Source organism: Simochromis diagramma, unplaced genomic scaffold, assembly GCF_900408965.1.
Source record: "Simochromis diagramma unplaced genomic scaffold, fSimDia1.1 OVJJ01000649.1, whole genome shotgun sequence".
Classification (NCBI taxonomy): domain Eukaryota; kingdom Metazoa; phylum Chordata; class Actinopteri; order Cichliformes; family Cichlidae; genus Simochromis; species Simochromis diagramma.
In genome coordinates this window covers 1,089,025-1,110,952 of record NW_024387444.1, presented here as the reverse complement: position 1 = coordinate 1,110,952, position 21,928 = coordinate 1,089,025, and the positions used below count along the sequence as shown (strand labels likewise).

At 39.0% G+C, this 21,928-nt stretch overlaps 1 protein-coding gene and 1 long non-coding RNA gene across 4 annotated transcripts in view; one reads left to right on the top strand and one right to left on the bottom strand.

Moving 5' to 3' along the window:
* LOC120722560 (anoctamin-4-like) overlaps positions 1–21,928 on the bottom strand; it is a 57,344-nt gene that overhangs the window by 8,013 nt on the left and 27,403 nt on the right. For all 3 annotated transcript variants that reach the window (XM_040013575.1, XM_040013576.1, XM_040013577.1), the window contains 19 exons: positions 21,597–21,745; positions 21,284–21,433; positions 20,102–20,202; positions 19,418–19,462; positions 19,209–19,340; positions 18,882–18,988; positions 18,130–18,185; positions 17,831–17,952; positions 17,488–17,622; positions 16,396–16,492; positions 15,883–15,943; positions 6,534–6,616; positions 5,249–5,389; positions 4,880–5,044; positions 4,569–4,605; positions 4,364–4,475; positions 2,674–2,731; positions 1,927–2,024; positions 944–1,086 (listed from right to left, as the gene is read on the bottom strand). In XM_040013575.1, the coding sequence (XP_039869509.1) occupies positions 944–1,086; positions 1,927–2,024; positions 2,674–2,731; positions 4,364–4,475; positions 4,569–4,605; positions 4,880–5,044; positions 5,249–5,389; positions 6,534–6,616; positions 15,883–15,943; positions 16,396–16,492; positions 17,488–17,622; positions 17,831–17,952; positions 18,130–18,185; positions 18,882–18,988; positions 19,209–19,340; positions 19,418–19,462; positions 20,102–20,202; positions 21,284–21,433; positions 21,597–21,745 (1,992 nt within the window). The remainder of the gene's footprint in view (positions 1–943; positions 1,087–1,926; positions 2,025–2,673; positions 2,732–4,363; positions 4,476–4,568; positions 4,606–4,879; positions 5,045–5,248; positions 5,390–6,533; positions 6,617–15,882; positions 15,944–16,395; positions 16,493–17,487; positions 17,623–17,830; positions 17,953–18,129; positions 18,186–18,881; positions 18,989–19,208; positions 19,341–19,417; positions 19,463–20,101; positions 20,203–21,283; positions 21,434–21,596; positions 21,746–21,928) is intronic.
* LOC120722562 lies at positions 9,118–17,132 on the top strand. The gene is made up of 4 exons (XR_005693518.1): positions 9,118–9,489; positions 14,141–14,252; positions 14,644–14,787; positions 15,042–17,132. It is a non-coding gene; the product is annotated as an uncharacterized LOC120722562 (long non-coding RNA).

Below are 21,928 nucleotides of genomic sequence, written 5' to 3'. Positions count from 1 at the left end.
GTGATTTCTACTCAATTTAATTACAAGCAGGATTTGTGGTTGCCATGGTAAATCCAGACATTTATGCTGCACAGTAGCCTGCTACCCTGAGCAAGCTACATTTATAAAATCTCTGTCTATTGACCACTCAAAGATCGAGCAGACCTCGGTGCACAGATATTAAAAAAGGCTCTGTTTGTTTACTACTCGCTGTAAGTTTTTGGCTGTTTGACATCACCATGGCTGGATCATAAAGATCATTAAGAATAGCGATACATTTAAGGGATTTACAATCATATCTACTCATGCACAAATATGAAGGAATGATACTGTTGACCCTAACCTTTATTTATCGAGTTGAAAACCAGTGTTGTGAGAAGGTTTCGCCTGATTGTGGTTATTAGGTTTAATGAAGCCAGACTGTATAAAGGTAAACTAGCTACCTTGAACATCAGGCATGTAACAAAAACATGCCTGATGTCCAACATCTCCTTTAGATGTTCATCATGCTTTCAAACTGTTTTTTTTTTAGACTGGAATGCAAGAATTTAGAGTCATGTTATTGGCTGCTGCATGAATGTAAGGCAGTAGTTTCTGTCCTGTTCAGCTCTTTATGACTTGAAGAAAGTGTATAGTGGATTTATTTGAGCGATTTCAAATCTGGGAATGGGTGAACTTAAAAACTGTAGGATGAAAATCCAAAACAATGATCAAAAACATCAAATGCACCGTAAAGCTCCTTAAAGCACGTGGAAAAGCTTCTAGCTCTAATTCAATATAGTGCAGTGTCAGAATTACATAACATGGATTGAAGCTGCTGGGACCAAGATAAAAAAAATTGTTTAGATAAATTCTGAAGATTAAACTGTAGAGTGCATTTTAGGATAACCTTAAAATACAAAACTGATATCAAAGGTTACCAGCAAAGCGTATTTCATTCATATTGTGCTTGCATCCAACATACTCATCTCCAGGTATTCATCAAACAGTCCATAGGCATTCATTGGCTGCAGGTTAAAATCCCTCTCCCACTGTGGAAAGCCAGCCTTTGCATTTTGGCCGTGTTCTCTCCTCAGCCTCCGCCGCGTCCACCAGTTCTGCATCAGTCTGAGTTAAAAAAACAACAACAACTGGGCATGATCTTCTTGTGTAACTACACTAAGTCCAGGTGCTTCGGAACACGAGAGACTGCTGTTTTCAAGTTTAAAAGCTCTCCGGATCTGTTCTTAAACACAGTACATGTAACCATATGGTAACTGGAGCTGCACACAAGCACAGTTGAGTAATATGGGAATGTTATTAGCTAGGTAAATGACCATAAGTAAGTACTGGCCAAATGATTGATTTAAAAATAAATAAATAAATAAATTTATAAAAAGCACGAAAGAGAAAAACACTTTATCAAACAACAAAAAACAAAATGGGAGTGAGACCAGTTTTGCAGTAGATGATGAATCACAAGGTTAGAAAAGCAGGATTCATTGCCTGGGGATCATGAATGTTTACCATGGCAATAGATTCAGATACGTACAGCACCTTTTCAGTCTGACACTACGTTTCTTGACCAACATAGACTGTATATAAACGACGGATGTATCCACTGTGATGTACCCAGCTGTGAACAACAGTTTGACAATTTTGCCATAACTGTGGGTTTTTTTGGTTTGTTTTTTTCAAATTTTCAGATGACGTAGAGTTACCAGCTAATGCTAGCACTGGCTAGCTAGCTTGGATAGCAAGATACATTTGCAATTCAGCATTAAATAAAATGGGCTAGTAATGGGCTAGAATTATATATTTTTGTAGTTACTCCATATACATACACGTAAGAGGTTGCCATAGTAACTAGCTCCATATATTTTAAATTTTTACACCAGATGCTGCTTTTTGTCTAAACACATAACAGGTTTATATTATTTTAAGGTTACAGCGGCAAACGGAACTCACGGGTAGCCGAGCTCCATAAAGTTGTTCCACGTCTGTTTTAGCACCATGATGATTCCCATCTGCATACAGAGGTCAATGAGACAGCCACTAGGATGGCACTGAGGAGACAAGAAAGAGATAGCATGAAATCAAACTTTAGCCTTGGCCAACATGGTGTTTTAAAGTGTATGCAAAAGAGTTTCATTTTCAAGAAGGAATCCAGGATCGCTAGAACTAGTCACTGTTATAAGCATGAGTCTAACAGGATTTGCAAGCATCACTTGCTGGAAAACACCCACTGCAGCAATGCAAGTGCAGTTTATTTTGGAAAGGCTATAGTCACAACCTGTAATTATTTTTCATACACTTACGATTATGATTTATGCCTGCAACCTTTAGCAGCTTTTTAAATGTGCAGCCGAGGCAGTAATGTCTTTAAGGACAATAATGGTTCTGCATGGGAATGAAAGGCTGACTGAGGCTACACTTGTACTGTACATGTCACATTATAGAGACTTTTTCCATTTCTGCTGCTGAGGGAAAACATTAGCTCAGCACCTAAAAGCGTCGGCTCAGGCCTTTTGTCCCCTTAGACCACTCCACTGTATTATTTCCCTGCATGTTCCCAGAAGTACCACTTACTAATGATGGGGGTTAAATGCCTGGTGGTTAGCCATACAGTAATAGCTTAATGCCCAATTTAGAAATATGTCAATCCATAACGCCTTGCGATTATTCCCCACTGGGAAAAGGAAAGTCATTACTCACTTCTTCCAGTTTCCAGCGATTTATGAGACGCAGATATGAACCAGGTCGACCTGTGAATCTGTAGGCCAAGGGTCGAAAAAAACAACAGGAGTAAGGAGTTAATAAAAGAGCACACAATTAGAGCTACATGTTTAGCGTCACTATAAGCTACGTTAAGCCCAGAGACGGCTTTGCTCAAAGTCTGTAAAATGTATCAAAATGGACCCGATGGTTAAAATTATAGATGTCACTGAAAAATAAAAACTCTTCTAGATTTGAAAGCCTTGGTAATGCAAAATGGCAGTTTTCTGGTACTGAAAGACCTGAGACATCTTTGTATCCCTTTGGTTGTCCTTTTAAGAGAGATTAAATAATTTTCCTGTGACACTTTATTACTCTTGGATAATTACAAGATCCAGAAAACCTTAAACTTATTCCTAACTGTACTTAATAGGACAGTTTTGATGGCTTTAAAGGCATTTTATTTCATGTAACAAATAAAAGCTGGAAGATTAATCTAAGTCGGGGTGGGCAACTCCAGGCCTCGAGGGCCGGTGTCCCTGCAGGTTTTAGATGTGTCCTTGAACCACCACAGCTGATTTAAATGGTTTTAGATGTGTCCTTGAACCAACACAGCTGATTTAAATGGCCAAATTAGCTCCTCAACATGTCCTGAAGTTCTCCAGAGGCCTGGTAACGAACTAATCATGTGATTCAGGTGTGTTGACCCAAGGTGAGATCTAAAACCTGCAGGACACCGGCCCTCGGGGCCTGGAATTGCCCACCCCTGATCTAAGTGCTCACAATAATGTGTGTAAAGAAATAGGCTTCGAGAACAGAAGTACACAAAATATACAATGCTGTTATAGATTCAATGAGATACACTGCGCTGCATTAGGTTACATTTTGTAAGCTACATTTTACATTTTTTACCTAACCAACAACCAACCAGCATTTGAACATCAACTGTATAATTTACACATACAGTACTATCATTGACCGTCAGGAAAATTCCAATTTGTCCCTAATCACACAAAAGGTGAACTCTTCAAAGGGTATCAGGATAACTATCCCCAAGCAGCAAGGCTGAAAGATGAAGCATACGATCATGCACCAAAAACTGCAGTTCCTCGAACGGCCACTTGAAGCTGGCTAAAAAAAAATGAGGCAATCTCCACAGACTTCTATTTTCAAAAGTTTACAAATGCTCTTCCTGTTTAAACTAATATAAAACGTAATCTCTGTCAATGGGTTATTCACAACTATACAAGCAATTCATGCAATCTACCTCCCAAAAACATCTCTTTAAAATGTATTAAGGCTATTCTGATTTAAATAATAATAATGGATTGCATTTATATAGCGCTTTTCTAGACACTCAAAGCGCTTTACAATTCCACTATTCATTCACTCTCACATTCACACACTGGTGGAGGCAAACCATGACAGGTGATTGCTTTTTTGTCTTTCTTATAGGTCAGCTGTACTAAAGGATTCAGTATATTTTGTTTAAGACTTTTGGATATTCCCTAATTCTGTATGACTTTAATATCACAGTAAAATATACAGGCCCCTTTGCTAAACAAGGCAACTAGCCAGTGTAAGAATAAGTAATAGGAACTCAGCTACGTATACTTGTGTGAAACTGGTTACATGATTCAACTAATACTGGTCCTGTCCTGTATTCGTGAATTGCCTGTGACTTACTCACCTTCCCAAAAAGAAGGCGATGTAGAAAGTTGAACTGTTAAGATTGACAAACTGAAAAAGGAACATCTTGAAAGTAAAGCTGTTCTCCCACTCGGACTCTGTCCTCGGTTGCTCTGTGGTTAAACAGAAAGAAGGAGTTCATTTTAAGAATATCGTAACATTATTCATACAAAAAGAAATTGCAAAATTGTGTGTCACCAGCTTACCTAAATTGGTAAGAAGCAGAGCAACTTTTTCATAAAGCTGTAAAAAAGGGTGAAATTAAATGTATTTCTCAAGGCTTTACATTTAAATTCCATACAGTAAATTTATTGTCTAAAAATGCTGTTAAAAGCGTTAGAAAGCTATCAAAATAATGATAATGATAATCTTATATGTATCCGTGTAACTATTCATACAATGCATGAATTAGCCGTTACATTTAAAACAGTATTTATCACACCTGAAATAAATGCATTAACTATTTCGTCATTGCTCTACTTCTGCACAGTGCAGTCGAAAAACAGCAGAAACTTACCACGTTAAGGAGCATGATGATGCAAAAGTTGATGCATACTGCCGTGCCCGTGGTCGCCACCTGAGAGTTGTTCCTGATGAGAGCCCAGCCGAAGGCAGCGAAGGTACTGACAGTGATAACTCGGTAAATGACGATGCCAAACACGGCAGCAATCACCACCAATATCTGTGACGTGACAGTGACAAGAAAAAGAGAACATTTCAACTGTAAATACTTATGAATGTATATATGATAACTGAATATTTCAGTCTATAAACTGAGAGGTCTAGTTTTAGATGGAACAATGGAAATTGTAATTGCAGACAAAAAGCAGTTGACACATTTAGTAACACATCTTTTACTTAATGCTCACTTGCTCCAGAAACTCACCATAAAGAATATTCCAGATGTGGAAACGATGAGGCGACTGTATTTGTCAGAGAAGGCCTGGTAAGGTTCAGGTTTTCCAGATATAGGGTTCATCCTCTCCTTCTTTGAGTATTTGGCCTCAAACTGCGGGCGTATTTCTTCCTGAAAGACAACAGACTACACATATGAGCATAAACTGCAGTAAGAAAGCACACATTTAGCTACTAGTTAGCAGCCATTTCTGCTGAGAAGTGTTTCACAGGATTGCATAGTTGAGGGTGCAAGTCACAGGCAGTTCACAGATAAAGTAACTATAGCATTGAGGTACGTATTAACACAATCTTCACAGAAGTGGAAAGCGTAAGGACTCAACAGACTTCAGTTAGTGGGATAAATGACATGACATGTCAATGCAATTAGAAAAAGACTGAACAAGTACTACTTTTTTTAAAAGGGTTACCACGGAGAAAGCTTCTTCTTCAGGGTATCAGCACAAATATTTAATACGAACTGTGTAAAGCACAGATCATGGGTATCATGGGATGTACCACCAACAGATAGAGGAAGTCTCTGACGTCAAGAAATCCTACCAGTGGCTAGAAAAGGCCACAGAGGTTCTGATTATGGCAGCACAAGAACCGGCCCTAAGCACCAGATCTATTTGGGCAAGAGTCTAGCACAGCCAACAGGACTCAAACTGCAGGCTGTGTCCAAAGGTGCCTGACACATAGCAACAGGATATAATAGCCAAGCTGGGACAGTGTAGAGGCACAACCAAGTGGCTGCAAACCACCCTTATATCCTCAAGCTCTGACCAAAAGCCTGTCTTCTCACGTTACGTACAAAGCAGATTGAAATTCTGAATCACATTTACATCGAAAGAAGAGCAGCCTTCAAAGAACACATTCACTATCTATTATGTGATTGACAGATGATGGTTGGAGGTTGATACACAAGACAGGAGAGAACATAAAAACCCACAGAAATTACATTATGACAGCTGTGTGGGTCTTTAGTTTGTTCGAGCTTTCATTGTAGAGCTGCAGATTTTCAGTGACTCATAAAATGAACTGAGACAGACTTGACACAGGCTCTTAGTACACCATCTCCACCTTTTTAAATATATGCTTTGAGATTGACATGGACTGAAAAGGGTATGAGTAGGCCAACATTTCTTCAGGGAAGAAGTGCTTGTTCAAGAAAAAAAGAAATAACTAGAAATATAATTGACTATCTTTTCCCTCCTAATTTCTTTTCATACTATTTATTTATGTTAAAGGGAGCAGATAAGCTACAGAACTTTTACCTCCTCTTCTTCCCAGTCAATGAGGTCCCAGTCATATGCAAGGACAGCTCTGCGTCTCTTCCAGAACTCCAGGAAGACCGTTGCTGGAAGACATGAACAAAAAAGTTTGCATTGCGTCCTAAACAGTCCCCAGGATGGGATTATATGGCTCCTACCAAGCACTAATCAACTTTCTATTAAATTTCTTCTGTTAGATGCTTCTTCTGTCATTATGTAAACAATACATTATTGATGAGCCCGTCATGTTTTTGCAGATAACATGCTTCAAATTTAGACGTACAAGTCTTAATAATGAAGAAATCGTCACAATCTTTAAATATTTGGCCTGATATTAATCAACAAGACAGATACTTGTAATAAAAAGCAAAGTGCATGGGTCAGAAAGCTAAGTCAAGCTTAAAGTCTGAGTTTTCTGTTAAACACATAACCCAGGCTTTGTAGTATGAAGCAAGTTCAGTATACTGAGGGCAGTTTTCCTGTATCTGGATTCACTTACCCTAAAATTGATGATCAGAAAAACTTTAGACCCTCCTACCATCCGTGCTTAGAAGACCAACAGGATTAGTAGTGTTATTTTCCAGAGAACTGATTGTTCAGTTGGTGCTGATTTCATATCTGCACATATTATTCCAATAATATGCTCCATATGTGGTTATTGTCTGGACCCCAGTTTCTTGTATGCGTACACATACTTGGCCAGTAAAGCGCCACTTTCAAGACACAGAGATGGCTCAACCCATTATTGTAGTACACCCCTCAGATTCATCTTGTAGTTTTGGACTGCAACAACTTCGCTTGCTTAAAGCATGCTAGCAAGAATTGTGTCATGTTTCTGACCTGGCGTTTTGAGTTTATTCTGTATTTTTGAGTTTCTTATGTAAAGTTTGTGATTATAAGTTATTGTGTTAGTCTTATTTGGGGTCTAGTGGAGTTTTAGTTTAGCCATTACTATCATCTGTCTCCTTGGCTTTTGTGTCTTGTTTCTTGTCTAGTCTGTCGTGTCATTGTCAAGCTTGTGTTGTCCTGTCTCTCCACGTTTCCTGTTTTATTTTGAAAGTCTTGTGTTTCTATATTCAGTGAGGTTTAAGTTTACTTTTCCCTCTGATGTCATTATGTTCTTTCTAATCAGCTGTTTCACCATGTGTTTCCACTTCCCCTGCTCACTTCCTGTGTGCATTTAGTCTGTGTGTTTTCATTCATTTCTTTGGGTCGTTTGCTATGTTCATGCTATGTCATGTTTCTAGGTTTGTTTTTATGTTTTAATCTTAGGTCACCAAGTTTAGGTTATTTTTTAGTTTCGCCTTTGCCTCTTGTAATGTTTTCCGGCCTTGAATAAACGGCTTGTTCTTAGATAGATTAAAGATTTGTTTTGCATGTTTGTACTCGGGTCCTCCTCCTCACTCCACACAGTCAGCTTCTCAGCTAGACTGTGACAAACTGTAGAAGGACGCAAGAGCAAAAGCTGTTCTTGCTGGCTGTTGCAAAGAACCAGGTTGATAAAAGTAAACCAAAACAACAAACCTGACCAATTAGCCTAAAGATGCTCAAACTCGTAATAGAAAAATAAGAAAGTGCAGGTAAGTCTGCATTAGGGTAGCTTCTACAAATTATGCCTTTTTACAATACAGTGGTCCCTCGTTTATCGCGGGGGTTATGTTCTAAAAATAACCCGCAATAGGTGAAATCCGCGAAGTAGCCAACTTAATTTTTTTACAACTATTATAGATGTTTTCAGGCTGTAAACCTCCTCATGGCACACTTTATACACTTTTCTCAGACATGCATAAACATTTTCACACCTTTCTCTCTCTTTTAAACACTCTCAGAGCTCAAGCCTTCAAATAAGTCCAGTACTATACTGTAGAATGACACCAAAGGCACCCGCGGTTGCTTTTGACGGTGCAAAACGTTTCATTGACATTGTTGTGTTTGTTGGGGAGAAAACCTACAAACATACAGAGCTGCACTTCAGAGTCACACTGCTAGCGAAAGATTTATGTAAATTTAACAAGCTGAACACATTCTGTACTGTACAGGAGACACAGCATGAGATTGATTGACAATGGTCTACAGCCAATCAGGATGTAAAAAAACAAAACAAAAAAAACTAAACTAGCAAACAAAAAAAACATGGAATATTGCACAAAAAAATCCGCAAAACAGCAAGGCCACAAAAGGTGAACTGCGTTATAGCGAGGGACCACTGTATATATGTAATTTGACCAACTCTTTATATAAAATAGGCACAAAAGATGAAACATTTCAGCTTTTATTTGTTTAAATTTTAAAACATCGCTAAATAAAAATAACATGCATCACTCTCTGGGTAAGAGAATAGTGTTTTGGCCATTATTTTCTACACCACAGATCACAATGAAGTTTAAATTACTGACACAAACTGCCAACACTGGTTAATGAGTTAATCTTTACTATTGCTTCCGAGTTGATCTTGCACTGTGTAGGGAAATGCCTACTGGTCTTCTGGATCTTTATATATGCACTATTAAGTTAATCCTAACTGCAGAGTGGTAAATAGTGAGAGGTTGATATGATGCCCGTGTCATCCAACTGTGTTGAAAATGTCACGTGTCAAAGTGCTTTCTGATCCAGTGTTTACAATGCACGACAACTCAGAAACAGTGCTGAGCCATGGAAGTTAGATCCTGCCGAACAAAGTCCTCCGGATAGCTTACTTATTGCAGACGCTGCTCAGATCAGAGGCCTTCATCCTCAGTGTTTCAAACACAAGCTTTTCATTTATTTTCTCTGTCATGTCCACATGCCGTCTGAAGCTGCATAAGAGAAAGGTATTTTCAGAGCGAACACTCAGCTGTATGAGCAAACAGCAGGGGAGAGAACTTCTGAGGAACCTTAATGAGGGGATTTCAGTGGATTCTGTGCTGCAGTGAAACCCAAAAATTAATTCGGACAAGCGGCGAGAAGCAGTGGATGTAAGGTCAGTACATTAATGCGCTTTCTTTTTGACTTTTTTTTTAATAAAAATAGAAAACTGGTAATGTTTTTGCTGTATTTGCAGACTTCAAACAGTGCTCTGAGATGCCAGCGCAGCTGTGAAAACAGCTTTAGTATTCTACACTGGTTGTTAAACTTGGCAGGTGTTTTTATATGTGTAGTTCAATGTCTAATAAATGCAACTATGTGTATTCAGGAATTATCAATTATTATACAGAAATAAAAAAAACTATTTTGTGGAGTTTAACTTTGTACTATTTAGAGTTCAGTTGGGCGCTTATTTGTTAATTACGTAAGAGCTGGTTAACTTTGTTAGTTGATAAGATAAGGGACTAGGATTGCAGATTTCATTGTAGAGTAAAAATGTTGTAGCTCCCTATCAAGATCCCAGTGTCCTGTACAACACCATATTACTAACAGTTTTAGTTTTAGTAAGTTTTTTATAGAGGTTGTCTGCAGAACTATATTAAACGTAAACATCTTTAGTAGCAGGGAATGCCCTCTATCCATCTATCCATGCTAACTGGGTGACTGTTATTATATACTCTACTGAAAAGTGAATTATTTAAAGTGCCGCAGTTTTTACATTTGTTGCCTGTGCGAAGCTACACAATCAAAGCTGCCCCTTTCTTCCCGCAGCACAGATTAAATATACAAATTAAAGCAGCCAAAAGATAATCAGCAGTGATGTTTAGCACCTTGCTGTCAAGACTGTCGCTGCCTGTACTGTACCATATAATCTTCAGCAACACTTTAACATGTTAAAGTAAGACTTTAAACCTCATTTTTAACCGCTGTGTTGGACTATCACATTATTACTTCTGTGATAGGTGCATCCTAGGTGCACCTTCAGCAGCATTAGAAGGTGCACCTAGGATCATAGTCAGAATCTTAAACAGATAAAAACATGCCACATACAGTGGGGCAAAAAAGTATTTAGTCAGCCACCGATTGTGCAAGTTCCCCCACTTAAAATGATGACAGAGGTCAGTAATTTGCACCAGAGGTACACTTCAACTGTGAGAGACAGAATGTGGAAAAAAAAATCCATGAATTCACATGGTAGGATTTGTAAAGAATTTATTCGTAAATTAGGGTGGAAAATAAGTATTTGGTCACCTCAAACAAGGAAAATCTCTGGCTCTCACAGACCTGTAACGTCTTCTGTAAGAAGCTTTTCTGTCCCCCACTCGTTACCTGTATGAATGGCACCTGTTTGAACTCATCATCTGTATAAAAGACACCTGTCCACAGCCTCAAACAGTCAGACGCCAAACTCCGCCATGGCCAAGACCAAAGAGCTTTCGAAGGACACCAGGAAAAGTATTGTAGACCTGCACCAGACTGGGAAGAGTGAATCTACAATAGGCAAGCAGCTTGGTGTGAAAAAATCAACTGTGGGAGCAATCATCAGAAAATGGAAGACATACAAGACCACTGATAATCTCCCTCGATCTGGGGCTCCATGCAAGATCTCATCCCGTGGGGTCAAAATGATCATGAGAACGGTGAGCAAAGATCCCAAAACCACACGGGGGGACCTGGTGAATGACCTGCAGAGAGCTGGGACCAAAGTAACAAAGGTCACCATCAGTAACACACTACAACGGCAGGGAATCAAATCCCGCAGTGCCAGACGTGTTCCGCTGCTGAAGCCAGTGCATGTCCAGGCCCGTCTGAAGTTTGCCAGAGAGCACATGGATGATACAGCAGAGGATTGGGAGAATGTCATGTGGTCAGATGAAACCAAAGTAGAACTTTTTGGTATAAACTCAACTCGTCGTGTTTGGAGGAAGAAGAATACTGAGTTGCATCCCAAGAACACCATACCTACTGTGAAGCATGGGGGTGGAAACATCATGCTATGGGGCTGTTTTTCTGCCAAGGGGACAGGACGACTGATCCGTGTTAAGGACAGAATGAATGGGGCCATGTATCGTGAGATTTTGAGCCAAAACCTCCTTCCATCAGTGAGAACTTTGAAGATGAAACGAGGCTGGGTCTTCCAACATGACAATGATCCAAAACACACCGCCCGGGCAACAAAGGAGTGGCTCCGTAAGAAGCATTTGAAAGTCCTGGAGTGGCCTAGCCAGTCTCCAGACCTCAACCCCATAGAAAATCTGTGGCGGGAGTTGAAAGTCCGTGTTGCTCGGCGACAGCCCCAAAACATCACTGCTCTCGAGAAGATCTGCATGGAGGAATGGGCCAAAATACCAGCTACTGTGTGTGCAAACCTGGTAAAGACCTATAGTAAACGTTTGACCTCTGTTATTGCCAACAAAGGTTATGTTACAAAGTATTGAGTTGTATTTTTGTTATTGACCAAATACTTATTTTCCACCCTGATTTACGAATAAATTCTTTACAAATCCTACCATGTGGATTCATGGATTTTTTTTTTCACATTCTGTCTCTCACAGTTGAAGTGTACCTCTGGTGCAAATTACTGACCTCTGTCATCATTTTAGGTGGGGGAACTTGCACAATCGGTGGCTGACTAAATACTTTTTTGCCCCACTGTACATATGTCATCAGGCATTTTGTTTTCCCAGAGAGGAGCATTTGATTTACAGGCTTATTTATAGACAGCACAGCCCCACCAGCTGTGGGCTGCTCAGTTTAAATATCCATAGTATTGATACCAATGTTGGTATTGTTATCGGCTCGATACTAGCGAGACAGGATCAATGCTTTAGTTTGATTTTCTCCTCTAGGTTCATTAATTTGCTCAATCATGAATGAAAATGTCTGAATACAAGGATACTTTTGTGTTGACTCTCAGGTCAAGTCGTTACATTGTAGGTCTGTGAAAGTCCCAGTTGTAAAATTTGTGTAAAAACTGTGAAAGCTGTGTTTGGTTTTATTAAGTAACACAACAAAACACACTAATAGTGGAATTAAAATTCAAAGACATCTAGGTGTATTCAGAAGAAGCATATTGAGGATAGATACTTCAAAACTTATAACAAATAAGCCGCTGTTATCCCAAAAAGTTGATTCAGTTTATCTGGACGTTGCGTTTTCAGTGGGAGAAACGTTTGATGTCTCAGGAGTATCGGAACAGTTGAGACGAATTTTCTCGAAAACACAGCGTCTCTGAAGCTTTTAAACCCCAAATTGCGCTGCGCCAAAAATTGGTCCACCCCAAGGATCGGGTCCCCCAACACAAACAGAGTAACATAGTGTACGCTGTTAAGTGCCAGGATTATTGCTAGGATTTATACATCGGGGAAACCAAAGAACCTCTGACTAAGCGGATGGCACAACACAGAAGAGCTACCTCGTCAGGCCGGGACTCTACTATCTACTCACACCTACAGGCCAGTGGACTCTCTTTTAATCCTGGACAGGGATATAGGACTGGTCTGATGTGGGGAGTCAAGAAGGAGGGGGCCTAAGGGTACATCTGTCACCATCTTACAATGCTGTGACTGCAGCCATTTCCCAATTCTCTGTGAATGGTACTCATGGCCACTGATCAATGACCAATGGTCTTTGATCAGTGGTTATTGATCAATGGTCCAATGGTCTTTGATCAGTGGTTATTGATCAATGGTCATGACAATTTGCATATTTATGATCAAGGAAATGACCTCACAGCCCATTGTTCCTTCAGTGGGCTGGTTTCAGTCATTGAAATGCAAATGTACTGTTTATAAGATTGGGGAAACCTGCAGTCAGCTGAGACTGAAGCAGTCACTTGGATGAGTGACAAAACGTTTCTCCCTCTGAAAACACTAAACATCTGTGATAATGGTCCTGTAATTACGTGGTAATGGATCAATACCAAATTTTGCAGTATTGCATACCACTAAACCAAACTGTGCTCATCTGAAGCAACGCTCAAATTGTGTTTGCTTCAAACCTAACTAACTAGTAACTAACTGCTAGACCTACAACAAATCATTATCAGATTATCAAACATTGACTGAACCATGATGAGCTCTTTTACGTGCCTCAGTGGCTCTCTATGAGGGTAAATGATCTTAGTAAATAACATCTGAATTCCTAATTAAAGCAAAAAAGACATCCCTACATAAAAACAGACTAGCCCAATGACGTCAGACACGACATCATCAGCACTATAAAATTCAGGAAATGGTTGATCGATAGACAATAAGTTTTTTCACTGAAGTTGTAGTTTACTAGGATGTCTTTGCATAAGAACTCCATGTGCTCAGGTTGTTTCTTAACTTTTTTTTTGTTTCATCATGCAGAGTAGACAATAGACAATGCCATGAGCCAGTTGGTACCAAAGTATGCAAATGACATCTATAAAAACTGGAAAAATCTGTATTAAAGAAAATCAAAGGAATCATTTTTGATCACATCGTGCCTTCCCAAGCAAGTTTTAAATTGCATTTTGAAAAGTTAAAAAGCCAGCGATTAGTTGAAAGGACGTGGTAGCTTGCTGTAACGCTGGTCTGAGCTTTTACAAGCTGTAGAGTATTTGCTTTCTTCTGGCAAATTTAACTTCTATATGAACGGATACTGAGCTTTCCTTTATTTAGTTATACACAAGTAACTCGTCCACCGGAGCTTTTAATTTAACTTCTTTTCAATGACAAGCTGGAATAAAATTCCAAGCCCAGCTGATCAAAATCCAAATGCCTGTCGTTTTGCCTTCACAGCAAATCTCCTGGAGCAATAAGATCTGCCTGATGGGGCTCCTCCAGAACCAGTCTCTGGTCTTTTCTCAACCAGAGGTCATCCACTTGGAGTCCACAGCACAACAATCAGCTGGTACTATAATATTTCCAATGCAAAAGAGTCCTGATTCTGTACAACTACTACAACTTCAGAAAACAAATAGAAAAATAAGATTTTGTGTGCACTGTTTTATTCAACAGTGCATTTGTACTCTTAGGCCCGCCCTAGAAAACTATGAAAGTATCAATAATGACTTTGTGCCTCTTTGAACACTAAATGTAGGCATTATCTTTTATCTCATCCAATGATTAGTTCACGTTGAATGAAGCTACGCCTCATTTGTCTGTACATTGTATTTATGAAAGTAATCAATGGTAATTCATAATAATTATAAAGAAACAAAGGTCCAAGTTTTATTCCTGTTCTGTCAGTCTGATTTGTTAAAGCCTTTTTGTACCTCTTCCCTCCTTTTTATCCTCAACAGTAAACAACATTGTCATCATGCTGTGTGTGTTGATCTTCATCCTCCAGCTGTGTTTAGCTCTGTTCTTCATGCTGAGATGTTTTAGATATGACAACAGAATACGAGAGGCTCTCAAACAGCCGACCGCTGTTAAAAAAATCCTTGGTGAGCATCTGTTGCTACTCTATTTTTTGTTCTTCCTTTACATAGGTACTCAAATTAAACACAGTTCAAAAACATTTCTGATTATATATATGAAGATCAATGTGCAGGAACACCTGTTAAAGATGGTAGTTATTTTTAAACATCAACATTTTTTTGATATGTATTATTTTGAGTTTAAGCTGTTAGAAATGTGACTTTTGAGTAATTTTTCTTTATTTTGTGCATTTTTTGTGCTCCATTTTTCTGTCACTAAGGCATTTATAAAGAGTCCAGGGATCACCTTTATGATGCTGCTGGTTCTTCATCACCTGCCGTGTCAGCAGTGGAGGAAAGTTATGAACAGCCCACAGGTTCCTTAAGTGCACCGCACATATACTGGGACCTTGTTCAGTAGTCACGTGTCTAACAGTTCAACCAGGCTTTTAAACAGTGTTAATGAAACTGTAAATGTCTGTTTAATCTTTTAAATATATAAAATTTGGAAATGTTTTGTTTTTAGAGTATTAATACTAATTGAAAAAGAAATACAAACAACTGATGTTACTGTGTAATGTGAAAACCTTTGATAATATATAAAATAGCTGAAATAGCTCTGTGTTGAAATGTTTTAGTGTCTTCAGCTATTGGCTGCTGCTTCATTCATTTTCAGCCCATTCCTTGTACGTGATGATTTTTAGGGGAATTAACTGGGGGTTTTTTTGTTTCTGTTGTTGTTTTTAAGTTAATTTTTATCATGTAAACAATATACAGAGAGTCATTTAGGAAAAAAAAAAATTAAAGCAGAAATCTATCCACCTATTTTGATCTGCTTTACATATCAAACAGGAGTGGGAACAAACAAGTGCACGTTTATTTAATCCTGAGGCTGAATGGAACAAAAGACAGCCAACCTGAATATAGTTCAAGAAGCCTAATTTTCATGTTCCCTGCAAAATACAAATATTATGGGGATGGCTCAAGACTTTTGCACAGTAATCTCTATCTTTTAGAAAACATCAGAAGAGGTTATCAGACAGTGCAGCAGCACAGCACTGTACGAACATCGTAGTTATGTGTTTCCCTGCTGCATTTTTCCAAAGTTCAATGTCAACTTACCCCACACAGCCATGAACACAGCAAAGAAAACAGTCGCCCCGTTGTCGAATAGATGGGTGACCTTAAAACGAAGACAAGATCACACATTTTTATGTCAAAAAGCAAATTTAGGAAAAATCTACACACCTGATTCAATGAGATGCATAAATGTCAAAGATTTTAGTGCCGGTTTATGTGCAGTTTGTATGTTCCTAAGAATACTTTTGGATGATAAAAATGTCATTTTCATCACAGTGTTTCCAAGTAGGATGAGATGATTGAAGGGTGAGAAACTGAGGACACTGCACATTCATTCATAAACTGGTAGCTTGTGAATCAAAACATAGGGCTACCCCAAAGCATACCCTCATTAATCTCTTTTTGATGATACTTCAAATATACAAATATTTCAATCCTACTGGACTCATTTAGTGATAGACAGCTTCTTAACACATATTTATTTAACTAACACTGAGATCGGCTACTATCACAAGTATCAGCTGCTGGGAACATTTCGTCCCCCTTTTCATGTACCTTGGCGTAGATGCAGCTGTCTGACAGTCTCAGGTAGGGGCAGTACTGGTCACAGATGGGGCACATGATGATGTCGTTGGCCTGGCAGATTTCTTTGCTGGATGACGACAAACAAACGACCAAAGCATTCAAGTAGGACAAGAATTATAACATCCAGCAAGAGACAAAGTCACAGAAAAACCCAGACTAACGCAAGTCTGAGTTCTCTTAAAAAATACAAGTGCAAAACGTAAGTGTGTGTGATCTCTGTTCAGGTAAATGAAGTTATGTTCTTAAGAAAAGTCATTACAGAGAACATTTGCTTCTGTGTGGGATTTTTCAGCCAGAGAAGCCTGCGCATGTTTGATTTTCTGTTTCAGTTAAGCAGCATCCAGTATAATCACACTCTGTTGCCTCATCTCAAATTGCAAATTACAGTTAGCTCCATAATCTGTTGGACAAACACACATTTTTTGTAGTTTTGCCTCCGTATTATCACTGCAGTGGATTTTAAATCAAACAGCCAGGATATGATTGAAGTTTTTGTAAACATAAACGTATATATAGTTTAAACGAAGAGGCTCCAAATTCATTTTAGTACTGACTGAGAGAGACAGCAAATAACTTAGGAGCAGTGTTGGTCAAGCTACTTGAAAAAAGCAATTAGTTGTTAATTACTGATTACTTCTCCAAGAAAGAAATCCTGTTACTTTACTGATGACTTATTTTCAAAAGTAATTAGTTACTTATTACTTATTTACTTGCTACACAACCTGACCTTTCAGCCCAATTCTATTTTTTCTGCATAATCCATCACATAAAATTGAATGAAATGAAAAAGTCTCTTTTTAAAACTTGTTAGTTTTAATCTTCATGCATCAAGCAAACATTAAATTATATGCAACAGTCTTTGACTGAAATAGAAACATTTTCAACACATTATAGAGCTAAATGTATCCAAATGTATGTAAAAATAATTTAACGTTTAGTCTGCTCTGCACACGAGGATTCGTGGAAAGATGCAGCAGTTTGAAGAAAATAATTCTGTAGACGCCCAGAATAAAGAATAGCAGGACACACATGTTTATCACTACAGAGAGGAGGTGTCTTTACCTGACCTGGCAGTGCTCCAGAGTGAAAAGCCCGTACAGAAATACCAGTAGGCCAACTAGAGCTGCAGGAAACAGCATCCCCGTGTACCAGCCGAGCCAAGCGAAGTACAGTCCGATCTTCTCTCCAAAATACCTCCTGGAACAACAGCCGAGCGCAAGAGGAATGAGAAAAAACAAGTTTGTTCCCTCAGAATGGCCTCAAAACTACACCTGTATGTGGTAAAAGCTACACAACACATCATGATGTCTTAACTAAATTCTATGTAAAGATATTTCACCTACCTGATGATGATGATGTTTTCATTTCAATATAGTTTCAGATCTAATTGTGTGGATGTAGTTACCTGACTAGATCCAGCGGCTGGTACTTGTACCAAACCCCCCACCAAGCCCAGCACTCATACAAGAGGTGCCGATGGTTGTCTGCTCCGTGCGTTCTGATGGAGTTTTTGCTGTGGTAGCTCCCCTGTTAAAGCATGCATATATATGTTTATGTACACATAAACATGATCTCTGTGTGTGGTATAATATCACAGCAAAGAATCACCACTGGCCTCATGTAGCGCAAGTGAGAGCAAACGATGATTACTTCAAAACAGGTGGTGGAAATGAATGAGTGAAAGGTTTCTAGCAGCCAAATTACCTCATGAAGGGGGAAAGCTGCCTCGTATGAATTATTGCTCAAAAGACGATTAAGCCCTGCAAAAAAATTAACAAATAAATAAAAGAAAGAAAGAGAATCATTAAAGGAGTGAAGTCAGGTGGAGCCATACCGTTTCAGTGTTCACATTTAGAATTTACCGTGTGAATGCATAATCAGATCAAGCCTTGCATGAGAAGACGGGGTTTCATGCAAACACATTCATGAAAAACCTCATAAAAATTGAGTCAAAATTTGCAGCTGGGGGTGTTTTAGAGATATCGGCTGAAATTCTGGTCCCTGCAGAAACACCGTTTGAGCTAAAGAGGATTTTTTCATTGTTGTTGATGTAATGCCACAACTAACCACTGGGAAAAAATCAGGAGAAATGCCTGTAAGTCTGTCATAAAAGGATTTCGAGAATTCATCCGGAGTTTTAGAGACAGCATGAGCTGCCATTTTTTATGGGCCTTGGATTAATATGCATCAGATAGGACTTTTTGTTGTTTGGGTTTTTTTTTATAAAAAGGCATTGATAAACAGGAAATAGTAATATTAAAATGTGATAAAACCATATTTAAAGTCTGAAAACTTACACATAAGCTTAAAGTGTAACAAAGAATGGAAACAAAATGGATTTCTTAGTCAAATATACGGTGCTTATATACAATAATATTCTGGTGCATTTTGTGCATTGATATGTATTTTTTTTAATTTATTTTTTGGTAATTTTCATTAATTCTACAGAATCTTACCCATCTTAGTTTTCCCCTCCTCATATTTGACCCGCTGCAGGATGTGGTGAACGATGCGACTTCTGGTGGCGTTGTTGAAAAATGTATCTTTGTTGTGGATGATGAAACTGGAGTGAAACAAACTGGTTAGAACAAGTCTGTCTGCCCTGACTGATAGGTTTTTTGTATATGCGTGCACATATGTAGGTGCAAAAGTGTGTTTTACACTGTGCACCAATTTGCATATAAGAGGCTAAAGTACAAAAGAGGGAATGGAAATGCACCAGCTGGCGGTGTAAGATTAAGTTCAAAAAGTCTCTCGGGGTAGAGCATTCCTCAACAACTCACTGATGGATCCTCGATCGACTGAAGGGGGCGGTAAAGCTCTCGTTCTCCTCCAGGTCGGGCAGCCTGTCATTGTCGAACTTCATGGGCTTGCGGGGAAGCCAGCCGCGGAATTTGTTGATGCGCTTCTCCATCCTGCAAGAGAAGCTTCTGTTGAAGCTGCAGCAGTGGGGGTTTGCTTAGTCCACTTACACGTTGCCATGGACACTCACCTGCTCATAAACTTGTGCCGTCGGTGCATGTAGAAGATTTTCCTCCTGGAAAACGGAATGTTGATGAGAAGAGAAGAAGAAATTCATTCAGGATGCTGTCACTTGATAATTAATTCATTAAATAAATAAATACAACCTTACAACCAATTTGGGCTTCCATCTATTCAACAGTGCAATAAATTCCACAGAGCTTAAAATTACTGTGTGCACTGGGTTTTAAGATATTTTTATAGAAATAAGCTACAACTTTCAGCTAATGGATCTCATTAAGTGTTAAGTGTTGTTTTTATTGGTGATTTTATATTACCGTGTTAAAACAGTGGGGCATCATCTAGACAGAAATGGAACAGGGCAGCCAACATAAAACGAAGAGCTTTTTTGCTTTTTATACTGTATTTTCATGTATGTTTGAATAGTAATTATTAAATATTATATTTATAGAGTGCACAGTCACCTCAGGGTGCTTTATATTGTAGAGTAAAGACCCTAAATGAGGGAGCACTTGGTGAAACTGGGAAGGAAAAACTCAATTTTTACAGGAAGAAACCCCTGGAAGAATCAGGCTCAGTGATCTGTTGGGGTTACATTACACTACATGCAAATAACTTCTGTTTGTGTACAAGAAAATTCGACAGGGCAGCTTTAATTATTTTCACATTAGCATCATTAGAAGTTTTGTCTAACCTGAAAGGCATGCGAATGTTCATGAGCTCTGCATAGCGACAGAGAACATCCCACGGTGCATGAAGCTTCAGGAAGATCACATCACTGTTTGTTAACGAGGCCTGTAATGAAGTCAAATACACATAAATATACTATACCGTTTTATAATATGTATATATATATAAAGCAGAATTTATTTTTTAAAGGGAAGAGCTACAAAATATCTCACTGCAGGTTGTTGAGCATCTGCTCTTTTCCTCACCTGTTTGTACTTCCTGACTGTGTAGGAGTCTGTCTAAGGGTACATGAATCAGAAGCTAACTGCAGAGACCTAAAAATAACTAAATGATTCCATGCAAGAAATACACACAAGTGGGCTGAAGGTTGAAGGAGACAACAACCGTCGCCTTCCGCTGCGCACTCTAGATAATGACGACCTTGGCGGTACAGCATCAGCAAACAGAGCTGAGGTTAACACACAGCATCACAACATCCACCTTCTCCATTCTATCAAGTGACACTTTTGCTCAGTGAGAAGCAGCAGCAGAGAAAATTGCGATCGGCACATTTGATTTTGCTCTACGAGTGCTGAACGTCTCGACAGCCCCCAGCTGTCAGACCTGGCACAAAGGCTTTGAGCATTTTAAAATTCAGCACTTCGGCCATTTAGATTACATGCATAATAGGGCTGTGCATTAAATAACTTCCTCACATAAAATGGTATCGCTGTTGAGCGAGACTCACAATAAATGCAATTGCAGGTTGGCTGAAGAAGCCGGTTCTCTGTCAGCACCGGAAACTATCGAGCTTCTCGTTTACTTTGGAGTCATCGCTTTTTAAAGAACTGGACTACGTTTGCTTTGCTAATGTCCTGTGATTATAAGAATTGCTCTTGAGCAATAAATATATGGCCGAAGAACGAATTGAGTGCTACATTGCTGACCTCCAAAACAAAATTAAAAATACGGTATATCATAAATGATTTAGAATCCAAAGTTTGCCTCATTCATTGACTGGGTCTATTGTTTGGATTTTGCAAACCACAAGGAGATGCTTCAGAATAATTTAGGTCACATTGCTTTTATTATTGCTGTCAAAAAAAGAAAAGGAAAAGCTCTTAGAAACTGTTTTACCTGCAAAGCGCAAAATAGTAGAAAGGATTAGCGAATGGTTAACAAACACTGTGCAAGCCAGCTATTTTACCTCCTTTTCCATGTGCAGGCCCTCTGCACGGATGTTCCGTTCAAATACTTCCCTTTTCTCTGACTGTGAACTGGATTTCCTGTAGACCAGGATGTAATCGATGCGGCTCTTGCCATCACTGAAGCAAAGGCCACTGGACTTACTCCTCCCCTGAGGACACGCAGATAAAGAGAGTCAGCAAAGAATAGCAACTGGCCATTTAGAGGAACCATTATCTCTGCTGTTTTGACTCAGTTATTGTCTATTATTGACGATGGATGGATGAATAAGCAAACATTTGGCTGTCGGTGATTTGTTTATTTTCATCGCTGACCTCTGGGAGACCTGCACTGGACTTTGTGTTGTCATCAAGGATGCTGCTGTGGGTGCCCTGGTTCTGCAGAGTGGAGTCGTCGTCTCTGGACGGGCTGCTGATGCCACCTGACCTTTCTCGTTCAAGAAGCACGTTAACATCCTTCACAACTGGAGAGTAAATGGAAAAGAGAATAGAATCCAAGCTGACTAACTTTTAATCCAGTAAAAATGCTGACTCTTCATCTGTTCTTATTCAATAACTGAGCAATCATAAGACAGCTAAAGAAAACCTTTTCATCCCTTATTATTTTTTAGCTATAAAAATCCAAAACAATGAGCTAAAAAGCTCAT